This window comes from Falco rusticolus, chromosome 9 (genome assembly GCF_015220075.1).
Source record: "Falco rusticolus isolate bFalRus1 chromosome 9, bFalRus1.pri, whole genome shotgun sequence".
NCBI lineage: Eukaryota > Metazoa > Chordata > Aves > Falconiformes > Falconidae > Falco > Falco rusticolus.
In genome coordinates this window covers 46,710,040-46,725,433 of record NC_051195.1, presented here as the reverse complement: position 1 = coordinate 46,725,433, position 15,394 = coordinate 46,710,040, and the positions used below count along the sequence as shown (strand labels likewise).

At 54.1% G+C, this 15,394-nt stretch overlaps 1 protein-coding gene across 4 annotated transcripts in view; it reads right to left on the bottom strand.

Moving 5' to 3' along the window:
* The window catches only part of KCNT1 (potassium sodium-activated channel subfamily T member 1), a 100,561-nt gene extending 90,271 nt beyond the window's left edge, over positions 1-10,290 (bottom strand). For all 4 annotated transcript variants that reach the window (XM_037399658.1, XM_037399661.1, XM_037399660.1 and 1 more), the window contains exon 1: positions 10,100-10,290. In XM_037399658.1, coding sequence (XP_037255555.1) covers positions 10,100-10,233 — 134 coding nt within the window. In that variant the 5' untranslated portion in view covers positions 10,234-10,290. The remainder of the gene's footprint in view (positions 1-10,099) is intronic.
* Positions 10,291-15,394: the final 5,104 nt, after the last annotated feature.

Here is a 15,394-nt window from a genome sequence, read left to right as displayed (position 1 = left end):
CCCCAGATTCTTATCCCACCGTATCCTCTCTCTCCCCCAGAGGTCACACAGTGACCCAGTAATGCCGTTCATAGAGATCAGTAGTTCTGGAATGCAGATGATGTGTCCAGAGCCACGGGAGGGTCCTGTACCCTCCAGGTACCTCAATGACCTTCTGAGAGGAGCCGTGCTGGGGAGGAACACCCACGCAGGCCGGGTGATAGGGTTTTCCCCCCTCCTGAATATAGCATTAAAAACATCTATTCCATTTTCAAAGCACAAATCCCATAACCAAGTGATAAATCATTGCAAACAGAATTGACTGCCGACCTTAACAAGAAACACAAATGCTGCCGGCTGCACGGGCAGAGCCTGCCCCTGCCACACCTACGTGGAACAACCACAGGAAAGGACCATTTATTGCAGGCAGCCCCACAGATGAAACCAGGGGGACAGGAATGATGAACTCATGAACTTGCAAAGTTACTCTCTGATATTGTATGGAAAAAAGCTAAAAAGATCAGCACTAAAGCCCCAGGCACTAACACCCTGAGCTTGGTATGGAAAAGGGGAATCAGGGAAAGATGGGGGGGTCTATTTCTTTGAATAAGAACATTTTCTCTACTTCACAAACACTTCTGTGGCCACAAGCATCCACCTTCCATCTCACTTAGTTGTTTTGTCAGCTTCTTGTCACTTATATGATGGTCATGGATTTAATACTTTTTGATTCAAAGAGTTTAAAGTGCTCTGAGGGACATAAACAAGCCCATCATAACATCCAAGCCATCATTTCCAGATACTCTGAGCAGCTTTGGCCCAAATCATGTTTTGTGGGTACAACACCTGCAGAACACACATACACACACAGATGTACACACACAATATATGAAGCACTCAGTCTCCCAGATGAAACTCCTGCATCTAAATTTACATCTCCACAGACAGTCGGACTGCTCACATCAGGGGCTGCTGTTGGTCCAAACTTCTACAGAACTGCTGAGCCCCGTGACAAACCCATCCATCGTTTCACTTGCGACAAGCACAGGCAATTTAGCACCACAGGCCTCATGGAAAGATTAGCATTTTGTGTATTTCATGTTGAAAATTAACAGGAAGCATGAGTCAGTGCAAAGCTCCACAAGCCTTCCTCCCGCTGGCAATGCTATTTTCTAGAAGATATAAGTAGAAATTGTACCCTCCAGGTCCAGAGCCGTTTTTCTTATTAGACAACCCTGTATTAGCAATTCAGCCCCATGTCTCCCCATTCCCTTCTGACCTGATGCACGTGTACGCCTTGTACAACAGGACAAAACTCAGGGAAGGCAAAGCCCCGCTGAGAAACCTTTTCACTCCTCTCTGATCCCAACAGCAGCACATCAAGCAGACGAGTGGCACAGGCAGGCTCAGCTCCTCCAGCTCTGACAGCTGGGAGGCCAGTGAAGCCATCCATAGGTGGCCCTGCCAAGGGCAAGGGAGCCAGGAGGAGCAAGCCACAGCCAGCCCCTTCCTCAAGAGCATCCTGCAAGGAGGGCCTGGGCAGTGCTGGGGTGCTTCCAAAGGTAAACCAGTCATGGTGATGTCCCTGGTGACTGCAAAGCCTCAGTGACACTGGGAGGAAGGAGGGAGGGGAAGAACATCCTACACAGCCTTGGCTCCTGGCAGCTGGGGGGACTTGGTTCCTCTCCTCAAGGCTGGGCTGGGGCTGCCACATGGCCAGGTTTCATCCCTTGACGTGCACCTCGTTCTGCAGCACACTACCTTGATCCCAATGCCTTCCTGACACCCATCCCTGCGCTCCCGCTCTCTGTTCCTCTGCCAGAGGCACAGGTATGTGCCACGGTGGGGAGGGGACAGAGGGGACACCCGCAGCCCTGGGAGCCCTTTCTACCTGTGCACCAAGCCTCCAGTTTCCCCCTCGCTATTTTACTTCTGGCATTGCATGTCCCATCCTTCCCTTTTGCAGAGGTTTGTGAGACAACTGCAACCGTGTGGGATGAAGAACAGGCTGAAGATGGCAGGGGAGGGCTGATGGGGAGGAGGATGAGAAGCACAGGAGAAGGCATGCACCATGGGCCACCCACAGCAAGCCCAAACTCCCATCCCTTAGCAAGAGTGCATTGCAGACATTGATGCAATTCAAAAAACACCCCCCAACTTCTGGCAGCAAACAGGCTTCAGCCCCTCTCAAAGAACCTCCTGGAAGGAAAAGGCACTTGTCTCCTCATCTTTGCTTGGCAACATTAAGTAGTACCAAAAGAAAAAGCTGAAGAAAGTGCAGTGGCTAGTGGAGGGAACCAACCTGGGCTCCAGCTCCCAAGCCCACCAGCTTCCAGGCACCACTGAATTCTCAGGGGTTTTGATTTTGTGACCACTGTGTCTGTCACCCAGATGCTGGTGCCCAGGGCAGAGCAGGACACAGGACACTTGCAAATCGAGTGCAAGGCAGCTCGGATGATCACTTACAGCACAACAAGCCGACCCCTGCTTTCCTAAGGCCACAGCTCTGCCCCGACCCCAGTGTCCTTGGGCAAGGGTCCCCAGGGTCTCGCTCCTGCAGCCAGGAGGGCTCCTGCTGCAGGAGGATGGGCAGGACCTCCCTCGCTTGCCTTCCTCCAGAGGTGAAGATTCCCCACGGGAGGCAAACCACTGACACCAGGGATCTGCAGCCAAGGATAGGACAGGCACAACGCTCCAGCCAAGCTCTGCCTGCAGCCAGCCACCCAGCCCCACCCTTCCCTCCAGGGACAGGCTCAGGAGCACCCACAGCATCCTTCCCAGCATCTCGGCCATGCGCAGCCTCAGAAGGAGGGGAAAATCCAAAACACACTCAGCCTGCTGAGGCAAAGTCACTAACCCTGCTGGAAAACTCCTGACCCAGCAATCTTCAGGGCTATTTATGGATTAAAACATTAAAGTATACCTTCCTTGTAGGAGCTATATGCTGCGGAGCAAATTTCCCAGAGTACCCAGACCTTTCCCAGCAAAGGACACGACCCTTTTTTTCCATCACGGTGCTGGGTTTGCAAGGCAGCCTGGGAGCACGTGCAAGTTCATTTAAAAGCAGAATCATCCCCAATGCTCAGGAAATCAAGCAACCAGGACTCACGCTTGTGGAAGCAAGAAATGGTCCCTCACTGCGAGGCCCCATCAGTCTCACTGGGGACTTTGGAGGCTTGGCACACCAGATTCCCCTGGGAAACCACCCGGCCTTTAATGACAGGGTGCTGTTGCACACAGGGATAACACCAGGCTCATGATTCATGCCAACCAACTGTGAAAAATCTTAAACCTAAACAGATTATTAAGCTAAAAAGAGAGCAATTCACTTGTCACAGCCTCCAGCTCTGCTCCTGGAGCCAATAGCCAGCCCTCTACTATTACCTGCTTAAGAAGGGGAATATAACTCCTACCAACACTACAGCAAGTCTCCACACCTCAGCCACTCCTCTATTCAAGGCCGTTTGGCATCGCCTCTCCCCGTGCAGCTACACTCGCTGCCCAGACTTACCCCTCGGCTGTCCCACGGGTCCCTGCTCCAGCAGCTGGCACCATGAGGAGGGTCAGAAAGCCAATTGGGTCTCACCCAGTTATAATTCTCCCCCAAGGACTCTTCTTAGTCCCCACAAATCCTAATGCTCCATCACAGCCTGGCTCCTGCTAGTGCACCCTTCTGCAGGCAATGGCAGCTTCTCCAGCCCAGGGGACAAGCTCACTTCTAGCAAAAGCAAGGTTTAAAAGTCCTTTGCCCTCCTGCTGTTGCCCAATCCGTTTTTTCCTGGGGCTTCCCCTCCCACATGGAGCTTACCTGGGACCAATGTCACCCTCTCCACCTTGGGAACCAGCCAAAATCCTCATTGTGGTAGATGGCTGGTTACAAGCAGGACAATGCTATTTGTTCCCAGCTCTCATCAGGATGAGCAAGGAGACGCTGTCAAGGCAGAGCTCATTACTCTCGAAAATCACTATTCACAGGAGCGGATCTGGTATCCCACCGCACACGATCCTGGCGGCGTCTCACTCCCCCTCACCCCAAGCTGTTATACCCTCTACCAAATTTGCCAGTGCCCAGTATTTTTCAGGCTCACGTCAAAAAAAGAAAAAGGCTGCGAGATCAGGAAGGTGCTAATTCTTGCTAATGATCTGCTGGGAAAATTCTCCTGCTACAAGCAGCTAGGGATGAAGCATGGAGAAGAAACTTCTCTGCGCTTCAGACCCCTGCAGAACACTCCCTTCTATTGAAAGCAAAAAATAATAGAGAGACGTGGGAGGAGGAAGAGTCTTTTCACACTGTTCAGGGATACAAAGACTTACAGAAATAAACCCAGAGAGGCAGGCTTGTCAACCCACCTGCCAGACCAGGACGCAACAGGACGAAGATGGGGATGTCTCCTGCATTAGAAGACAGGAGACAAACAGGAGAACACTGAAACAAACATCTTCTGTGTGGTCCCACAAGGGTCTCTGTTATTCCAGGGATACAGAAGTGATCGCGATGACTGCAAATCACCCAGCATGCTCAAATATAAACCTGACTGTAAACAGTTGCGGGAGGATCTTGCAGCACTGACTGACCCAACGATAAAATGTCAGATGAAAATTAGCATCAATAAATTATCAAAAAAATCAATAAAAAATTAGATCAGAGAAAAAAAAAAAAACAACCAACCAAACAACAAAAAACCTAACCCAAAAGGGGGCCAGGGAGGGGCAGGGAATCACCTTCCTGCACAAGCACTAGAAGTTCTGCAAATTAGCACTTAGAAAAGAGCCAAAGTCACACTAGACAACACCACAAAGCCAACAGCTGCCTGTCTGGGGTGGCCAAAACCCAAAATGTCAGCCGAGGCTGTTACACTACAGATACACCTACCACAGAGCCACACACACTTGTGGTTCCCCCTTCAGAGATGATACACATCAGATGCACAGAGAAGGGCAGAGATAACTATGGGGTTTAAAAGCGTTTTGTACAAGGAAAGACTCAATAGACCAGGAGGAGTCTTTAGCCTGGAAAGAGCTGTGATGAAAGGCAGGTGAAGTCAGAGTGGAGTACCAGGGAGCAAGCACATCACAAGAGCTGTAGGAACCCAGGGAAATCACAGGGCAGCAGGCTCAAAGGAAAAGCAGCATGTTTTCCCACAGAGCAGCTGCAGCACAGAATTCATACCCTTTTGCAGAGGCAGAAAGTATTGATGGGTTCAAGAGGGACCAGGTAAATGCCAGGGGAGGCATCCATCCATGCCTTCGAAGCACAACCTCCAGCTCAGGATCCCAGTCTGAGAGGCTGCAGCAGTACAGCTCCGGGAAGGGTTGCTCTGTCCCTGCCCTCTGTCCCTGTCACCGGCCACTGTCAAAGGACACCAGGCCAGAGGCACTTGTGCTCTTCGCCTTTTTTTATTCATAAGAAGGATGAATGAGATGTTCCACACTCCAGCACAGTTTGGCATGGATGCAAAAGAAACACTAACAGGCTCCAAAACAAATGGAGTTCAGCACTTGGGAACCAGGCGTGGAGGTCAGGGAGAGGTCGCTGATGGAGAATTGGGAGGATTCAAATAGATGCCGTAAATATTTTTGCAGAGCAGATAGAGCCCTGAGCGCAGGCAATGACCTACTTTGCTGTTCTCCAGCAAAGGGTGACACAGCCACGCCAGAACCCAACGGTATTTTCTAAGGAGGACATTCAGCATGTTGGGTCCTTTGTTAAATGGGATAGCGGGGGGGTCACAAAACCTCTTCCCACTGACCCAGGTGTGCTGGCAGGCACTCCCCTGTGGCGGTTTTTGCAGCACGACCTGCTGACAGCCCTGTTGAGCCCCCGATTGCAGCCTCCTGTCAGAGCCACATGCGTCCCTTTACTCATCAGCTGAGGAAAACAAGAGCAGAATTCCTTCTTATCTCTGCTCCATAAACACTCTGAAAACACAGGGTGTTTGGATCTGCAGTGTTAGGGTTCCTTGTTGCGGTTTCTCCTGGAACAGCGAGGCCAGGATCCCCACGGGCAGCCAGAGCAACAGTTGTTGCAATCCACAAGGCTGACTTTTTGGAAGCTGATAAATGTCTAAGCTAGTAATCTTGCCTGGAGGAACTGGTTATTAATTAGCTACAGAGTCTGGTTCAGCGTGAGCTCTGCCAAAGAAGCATCTTCCCATTCATCTCCGGAAAATGGAAAACATAGGAGAGAACAACAGGCTCTCAGCTGCAGGGACCATCCCTGTGCTCAACGGAGACATCCCATTTGATACATCTCCAGCAGGAGAAGCCATCCTGGGTCTGGATGAGTGTTCACACTGAGCAAGAATCCAGTTTCACCAAAGCTTTTTTCTTCTGTGTTTTGTTTTGGTTTGGGGTTGTTGGGGTTTTTTTTCATTCATATCCCTCACGGATTCAGAACAACTTTCCCAAGTTCTCTCATACAGACACAGCCCTGGGAAACCACTGACCACCTCGGGTTCAGCGAGGTCAGCAGGCAAACACCTGCCCTTGGACCCAGAGGCTTTGACCAGAAGGTGCCTATAGGCATTTTTAACCTTGCTGTGATTTCTAGGGTCTGAAAGTACCATCTGTCCTGGCTGCCCCATCAGGTGGGACTGAGGACAGACCCCACCACAGCACAGCCCCTACCAAACCAAGCCCCCTCTAGCTGGGGCTCCATAAGCACGCCCAGAGCTGCCATGCCAGCAGTGCTCACAGGTCTCTCTGGCTGCTGCTCTCCAGTCCCCAACCTCGGCTTTTCAAGCACTTGCACCAGAGCAGCTGCTTCAGCTGGGACCCACCTTCCCTCCATGTCCCACTCCCAAATCCATGCCAAGGTACCCAGATCTGCCTCGCTTGGCACAGGACATCTACCGTTTACTGCAAGTATAAACAGCAGCGCTGAACCAAAGCAGAGTGGCATCATCCAGCAGACAGCCAGACCTCCCCTAAGAGACACTAAAACCAGACACGAGAAAAGCAACATACGTCTAATGCAAAGGTGTGATCTTCCTAAGCAGCTTCTCCAGGTATCATCGTGCATGCCTCCTCCTTCCATCTTTTTCTTCTTAAATAAGCCATAGTAGCTGGAGGTAGCGGATGGGAAAACCAAGTTTCTTCTCGCACGTCCCTGCTTCTCCTGCAGGCACCCGTACTTGTGCAGGATATTTTTGCATGAGTTCTTCCATATGGCTGCTCATCCATCACTGCTTCTTCCCAGAGTGCCCTTACATGGCCAAGGCAGAGGAAGCAGAGCTGCTGGCCGGAGGAAATCCTCTGTTCCCCTAAATGACCGACTTGCTCCTTGTACAAACATTTACTCAGATTTCCCACGAGGCAGGAAAGTAAAATTTAGGCTGTTTGTACCCTCTGGGTGCCAGAAATGTGTATTTGCTCTACAAACATACTTTCAAGTGCTTTTACGGTTAACCCCTTGCTTTCCAACTGGAAGGGACTTACAGGACCATTGTCCCCTTGTAAAGAGGGCTAGGAGAAAGCACACAGACATTCACACACATGCCTCCACACTCAGGCAGCTGAGAAGATGGAATATCTCTTTAACAGCTTTTAAGCCATCTCTAGATTTGCTAAGCAAGGGGATAATAGAGGCCTCCATTTATTTTAACAGAGCCAGCTCAGCTGAGGTCCCCTTGAACATTTAACAGAAGGTACACTGAACGTGTTACACATCTTCCCTGCTCAGATGGATCCTGGTTCTCACATCCTTTGCACACACCTCTGGTTGCTGGTCTGCCATCGCACCTACAGCTATGAATGTATGCCTGCAAGAGCGGAGTGCAGGCAAGCTGAGGAGCCCACGGAGGACTCCTGAGCCCTTACCTCCCCGCAGAATCCTGCACCCATTAGACACAAACCTCACATCAGACACAGGCAGGGTGCTGCCTCCACAGCTCTTTCAACTGAACAGATGTAAAACTCACGGGAGGTGAGGAGGAAACTCGTACCAGGCAGAGGCTGAGCGATAGCAGGATGTTAAATGTGGATGATCACCCACTAAAAGGGGACGCGCACCTCCTAGTCCAAGAAGAGGAAACCAAACAGCAGATTAGCCAGTAAACCCCCTGGGATCATCTAATGGGGGAGACCGGTGCTTATTGCTCCCTGCTCCCACACATTTCTCTTTAGCCTGTTTGCAGCAGTCATTTTCTGCTGCTTCAGCTGAACACACTGAAAAAGTACATTAGAGACCCAGGCTGCTCCGAGCTGGGGCTGGGGGAAACGGGCAGCTGCAGGCAGAGCTGCCAAGTCCTGAGGGCTCCAGCCAGCTCGTTCAACATTTCTGGAAGGGCAGCAAATGCAGAGGCAGCAAGACAAGCCACGGAAAGCAATGGCATTTCAACCTCTCTGGAGCCAGAGGGGGTTAGAAACACATTGCGCTGTATCATAATAATTAGAAAGCAAAGCTCTTCTATTCAGATTGAAAGAGACAGACGAGAAAGACCTTTGGACAAAGATTTTGTTGTTGCGCATTAGATGAGGATAAATGACCCCGAGCAGTACTGCAGTGTAAGTAATAAGGAGCAATAATTGCTGTCTGAGCTGAGTAACTCATCATTTTCCCGTAAAGTTGGAGTCTAAACCCTCAGCAAGCTGCTGCCTCTAGCCTGACCCTCATCCCCCCACATGCACAGACACACGCGATAACCTCCTCAAGGATATCACTTCTGCAAACACACCAAGTACAGCTGCAAAACAAGGAAATGGGGTTTGGTGAAGGCACTATGGCTCCACAGGCACCCTGGCACACCCAAGACAACCAAAGGGTGCCCTCAGGAGTTGGGCAGTCCCGGTTCCTGAGGCACTGCGGTGCCCTGGATGTGCTGGACACCGCACCTCTGACAGAGAGGACAGTGGGGGAAATGACGAGGGACTTAATCCCAAGAAGAAATATTCAAGGATTTTACCAGTTGTCCGGTCAGGGATTATGTACGGAAAGTTAAAGAGTTCACCAAACAGACTCCTTTTTCCATCTAGGCTTTTAGGAGTAAAAGATGGTCTCCCTAAATCCTAATCAGCAGATGTCAACATAGAAAACCCCAGCAGCCCGGCTTAGGGCACAAACCCAGCCAAGGTCCCTCACCTGCCAAGAGTTAATGGATACACACACTTCATTTGCTCATTTAAGGTGACATTTGATGGGTGTGACAGTCAGAAGAGCCACGCTGGTAAAAACAATGATATATATTATCAGGAATTATCAGGAAAAGCTGGGATACTTCAGCAATAAGCACTCGTCCCCGTGTAAGCCACGTCTGCTGCTGCCTGGGCACAAGAGTACAGTGGCACCGGGCCCCTGTGATCCCCTTGGAGCAGCTCTTGACTTCCACAGCCCCTCCCTTGTACTGGACATTATGACTTTGGCATAAAACCAGCGCAGAGCTGGCGCGCAGGCTGCGATGCGCCTAGGGAAATGCAGCCTTTTCGCCTGCATGCGTGCCAGTCCTCTGCCTTTGGGGTGGCTCGGCCAAACCAGCTCCTCCAAAACGCTGCCTGACCCACACCCCACAGAGCACAGCCTCGGTGGAGTGGCAGCATCGACCCTTTGCCATGAAGGATACAACTGGGAACAGCCTAGGGACCTCCGAGCATCCCTGTACCCAGGCAGCCTCCAACGACTCCACTCCCTCGGCGGTGTTGCCCAGAGGGGCGTTCGCAGGGGACCCCAGCCAGGCCTGGAAGTGTCACGCTAACTTTCTTCCAGGGGAAGAAAAGTGGGAATGCTGGTGGGGATCGGGGGGGGGGGCGAGGGTCCTACCGGGCAGAGCCTGGCTCCCCCCGAAGGGTGCCGGTGGCTGCGCGGGGCTCTCCGGGAGGGGAGGGCAGGGGACCGGGGCGGGGGCAGGGGACCAGGACAGAGGGACGGCGGCGGGGGACGAGGGCGGGGGGACCGGGGCGGGGGGGACGAGGGGAAAGGGACGGGGGACCGGGGCGGGGGAAGGGGGACCGGGGAAGGGGGACCAGGCTCCCCTCGGCTCCGCACGGGGCACCCTGCCGACCCCCCCAGCCCCCAGCTCGCCGCGACGGCGGCTCTGGCAGCCCCGGGGACATACCCCCGCCCCCCACGGCCCGACCCCCGCCGGCAGCCCCCGACCCCCCCCAGCCGCGTCCCACCGCCGGGTACCTGTGGGCGCTGCCATCGTCGTCGAGGAAGGAGCGGTTGGTGTAGCCCCCGGCCCCGCCGGCCGCCCTGCCCTCCGCCGGCCCCGCCGGCTTGTAGACCCCCTGCAGGCTCCGCTCCTCGCCCGCGAGCGGCATCGCCGCGGCGGCGGGGGGGCGCGGGGCGGCGCGGCGGAGCGCAGCATGGGCGCCACGCGCTGCCGGGGGCGCCGGCCGGGGGCTGCCGGCCGCGGGCAGAGCCACCGCCACCGCCACGGCCACCGCCACCGCCGCCGCCCATCACGGCAGCCCGCGGGCCGGCCGGGCGCTCCGCATGCCGCGGCCGAGGGGGGGGGGGCGGGGGGGGGAGGCTGGGGGCAGCAACAGGTGCCTCGGGTATGCGGGGCTGGGGGCGCCGCACCGGGCGGGGGCGGGGGGGTCCTGCCCTGGGCGCACCGGCGGAGCGGCGCTGCCCGCTCCCCCCCGCGCTGCCCGCCGGGACGCCACCTCGCTGCGCCCCCCCCCGCGCCGGCCGGGCCCCCCGCCCCGCCGCTGCCCCACGGCGCCCCCTGCCGGCCCAGCCGGGCCCTGCCCGCACCCTGCCCCGCGGGGCTCGGCCTGCCTGGGCTTTCCTTTTAAAAATTGTTTCTTTGTAAAATTTTTTTCTTTTAATTTTATTTTATTTTATTTTATTATATTATATTCTGATTTATTCTATTCTATTCTGATTTATTCTATTCTGATTTATTCTATTCTGATTTATTCTATTGTATTCTGGTTTATTTCATTCTATTCTGCTTTATTTTATTTTATTCTAATTTATTCTATTTTAATTTATTCTATTCTATTTTTTTGCTAGCTGGGTAAATATTTGTGTTGGGCACTGTGCCCTGGGGCTGTGCCCCAGCAAACAGGCCGGCCCAGCTCCCACCTGCCGGGCCACCCCAGTGCCACGTTGATCTTTGGGTGTCTCTGCTGCAATAACACGGCCCCACTGCAGGAGCAGCCCCACCACAGGGACATCCTGGGAAGGAGCCAGCCACCTCCCCAAAGGGTTAACAGGAGGGGGTCCAGGGGGCCCCCGGGTTCAGCCCCACGGGTGCCACCTGCCAGGAGCCAGGTCTGCCACCATGCAGCCCAAAGCACCCCACAGCTGCGACCCCCCTTGGGGGGCCAGATGTGAGCAGAGCACACGCCACTTCTCTTTTGCTTTTTTTTTTATTTATTTCTCTTCCAAAGACCCCCCTGGGGCACAGGCGCCGGGGGGGTCACCTTGGGGCCGATCTGCAAGACCCCAGGGCTGCATGGATGAGCAGAGATGCCCAGCATCTCTGGCATCGAGGACAGCTCAGCAAAAAGCCCCCTCCCACAACCAGCTCTCCCCCCGCGACGCTCCTCTGCCACCGCAGACACCCAAAACACCAGATTCCCCCCCAGCCAGACCCCAGGGGAGGGTGACACCCCCCGGGCCGGGAGCCCACTGCTCCCAGAGCCATGGTTTCTCCCCAACAGCTCCAGCCAGGCCCCCCCACTGCCCCTGGGCTGTCCCCCACCCTCATTCTCCCCAGCCACTGAGGGAAGTGCCCACTCAGATGTGCTGGGCTTTACGCTTCTCTCTGGGAGCGGAGACTTTGTTTCTCTCGCAGCATCCCTTCCTCCTCCTCTCTCTCCATATGGACTCTCCTACACGAGGAGTCATTTGAGAGAAAAGCAATTAATACTCCCCGTGCGATCCACCCGTGTGATGCTTCTAGCCCCATCATGCTTTTCATCAGGAAAGTTATTCTTCATTCACTAATTGCCTCACATTATCGGGTGCAAAATGTCAATGTGCAGCTCTGCGAGGAGAGGGGTGGGTGGCACAGCAGCGTATTGACATGCTAGGTGATAACACAGGCGTGGAGGAGGAATTATTTAAAACAGTTACGGGGGGGTGGGGTGGGGACAGCGAGAAAAAAAGAAATTAAAAACAAAAGAGAAAGAGCCAGAAGGAGAGAGCATCCCAATCCAACCGCTGCATCCAAATGCCTGGTCCTGCCTGCCCTCCACCCCGGTGCGTTCACTGGGGTTGGGTGGCCGTGGAGCTGGAAGGGCACCGGGACCCCTCCGCCAGCTGCAGAGCAGGGGGGATGCTGAGGCAGAGGCCCCACCACCAGGCACAGGGACAACCAGTGGGATCCCACCCGGGAAAGGGGAGCCCTGGTCCTGGGGACTGTTCCCAGCCCCAGCACGGATCAGTTCTGTGGCTCTGCAGAACTTGCAGCCGTTGCTCCATCTCCCGCCAAATGGCTACAAGACCGTCCTCCATAACAAACCACTTACAACGTGTAGTTAATAGAATAAAACCCAAAACACTCTCCTTCCTTCCCCATCGGTTATTTTTTTCTTGCCCTGCTATTCTTTAACTCCAGAAAGTATTTCAGGGCACAGTGTGTGTTGTAAAACAGAGAATGGGGGGCAGGGGTTTATTTCTGCTGTGACACTGCTGGTGCTGGGAGCAGTGTCAGCCCCCGGGCTGAGCTTCCTTGCCCTCCGGCAGAGCACGGTCCAGATTTGTCCCCCCGCATGGCAGGAGCCTGGCCGGTTGGATGTACCTGGGATGCTGGGAGCTGGCTGCCTTTGGGACAGGCGGACATCCAGGCCAGGGGCTGTGTTGGATCTCTGCTCCCACACCATACCAGACAAGACTGTTTCACACACTCTCTGTCAGAGGACAACTATCTGTGCCAGAGCCCAGAGGGGCTGATCCAATCCTCCTGTCCCTTGCCTGGCACATGCATACAGTGGCATCGTGTCCCTGGCCAGCCCCAGGACCACCCAGCTTCCAGGGACACATTTGGGATGCTGAGATCACCACACCTCCCTCCCTTAGTACTTCTTTCCCGTGGCTTCCACACACCCCACCTCACTCGTTAGTCAGCCACATCCCCTCCTCCTAACGAGGATTCATCTGACTGCAGTTTCCAGCTGCGGCAAAGCCTGCCTCTTCACACTAGATCAAGAGTCTGCTTTTATCCTGCATTTTCTCCCCATGAGAATACATCACAACACAAACCACCTCTTCCTTTTCTTCACAACAAGCTGAGTGTTCTCTCTCCTCCCCAAGGCATTTTCTTCAGCCTCTGCATAATTTTGGGGCTCTCTTCCCACTCTCCCCTTTCCAGCCACTCACCTGAGCACCCACTGGGGATGCTGCCCTTCCCCTCTACTCTTCCAAGATAAAGAGCAGTCAAACTTGCTTCTCTTTGGAAACTCTTTTAGGTCTTACAGGTCACAGCCAGCACTACCTTGTGATAAAGATTTTTTTCATCCCAGCTGCCATGATTTAACATCGTCTTTCATCCCTGCAGGCGCTTGGGCAGGGGGCTGTGGGTACCTGTCCTGGGGCTGTCACACCTGCCCTGCACTCCCAAAGCCGAGGGGGGCAGGTGGGGGGAGGGGGGGCAGGTGGGGGGAGGGGGGGCAGGGTGGTGATTTCAGCAAAGGCACCCTTCTGCCTCTCGGGTGCATGGGTCTAGCTGAGCTGCTCCTCCCCACATTCAGCTGCAGCGGTCCCCAAAATGCCACCGATGCTACCAGTCCTCAGTTCCCAACAACTGTCTTCTTAACAAAATATAAAATTAACCAGGATCTCACATACCTACTGCGACACCGTGCCTCCTCCTCTCGACCCCCTCAGCACCCGTGGGTCTGCTAGGAAGCCCCTTCAGCATCCCGGCATTCCCGGCCGCACCCTGGAGCAAGAGAGCACATGTCCCAAGGGATGTGTCCCCCCGGGGCAGGGAGCGTGCAGCACGCCAGGGAACGGGCACATCCAGGGATGCTGAGCACCATTTGCCTGGCCACGTGTGGTGTGTGCACCCACATGAGCTCTGCAGAGTGGAGCCAGCCTCGGGGAGCAGCACAGGGGGGGCTGGGGCGGGTCTCCTGGGAAAGGCAAACCCCCAATCCGTGACCCCCCGAGGGCTGAGCATGGGGGTGGCCGTACCCCCGGCAGGTCTTGGCCCTGGCTGCCCAAGGAAGGGCCCGGCACAGGGTGGCGGAGACCCAGCTCTGCTGGTTTAGTGTCTGGGAGAGCAATAAATAAATGTGTGGGAGGCAACAGTGGGATGAGTCAGAGGCAAGAGAGAGAGAAAGTCGTCTTCTGCGGAACGTGGTGCCCGAGTCCAGTGTGCCACAGTGCTCTAGAGCCAAGTGACGATTCCCATCAGGGGGTGTCCTTGTCCTGCTCAAGCTCCCCGATAACCCCCTGACAGGAGGGCAACAGGGAACAGCCCTACTAGCAGGAGCCTTGGCCACGACTGGGGGGCTGCAGGCCCCTCCCCATCCCTGGGGCACCCCCAGGTCCATACAGCTGGAGCACGGCTGGGTCCATCCAGCACCATGGGAGGCAGAGAGGATGGGCTGGGGCATTGCGTGAGCCCCAGGACCTGCACTCAGCTCCTGTTCCCCTCCACAGCCTTGGGCAAGCTTTGCATTTTTGGGTACATCACACACAGGGGTACACCCCCAAAAAAAAAACCCAGCACAAGATGCTCCCCAGAAGCAATGCTCCAGCTTGCTGCTCAGCATCACTGCCACTACCGAGCAGCCATGAGGTCAGGCACAGCAATGCCTGATCAGCTCCCAGCTGCAAATATTGTCAAAGCATGCACTGAATTTAATCAAAGCGCAGCTCGATTCAAGATTCCAACGCTTCGGATGTTGTGCATGTCAAATGAATTTCATGCAAAATGCAGATTTTCCAGGCATAAATACAGCCTGCGTCTAACTTCGGGGAATGAAAGGGCAAGGCAAAGCAACCTGCGCAGCACACTTTGAAAAATAATTAACAAGGGGGAAACTTCTGGTCCACTGCAAAATAGGCAACTTTTCTGTCAACTTGACATCTTGGCAGAGAGACACCTCTCAGGAACCAGCTCAGCCCAAGGGCTGGAGCCCCGTGGTCTCACAACCTGACATTTTTCACAAGCTCATGCTCTCTCCATTCAGCTTATATTTAGCTTGGTATTTCTGAGCCTGAATGCAGCACTTAGAGAACACACAGAGGCTTTAAGCTGTCTTTATCACGGAATATAGTGGTAGTTAGTTGTCAAAGCTGTCATTAAACTCAAGAAGTAATAATCAAACATACCCATACAAAAAGATAGAGCTCTGTAACTCTGAGAGTGATGTATGCAAAGAAAAAATGAATGCTAGGAACTTGGCTATAAAAATATGTTTTTAACCCAGTCAACTGAGCCATTAAATAGGAAGAAAAGACACCCTCATTTGTGTACTGGGAGCAGCTAATCTGTCTGGTGTATCAGCGCTCTGGTTT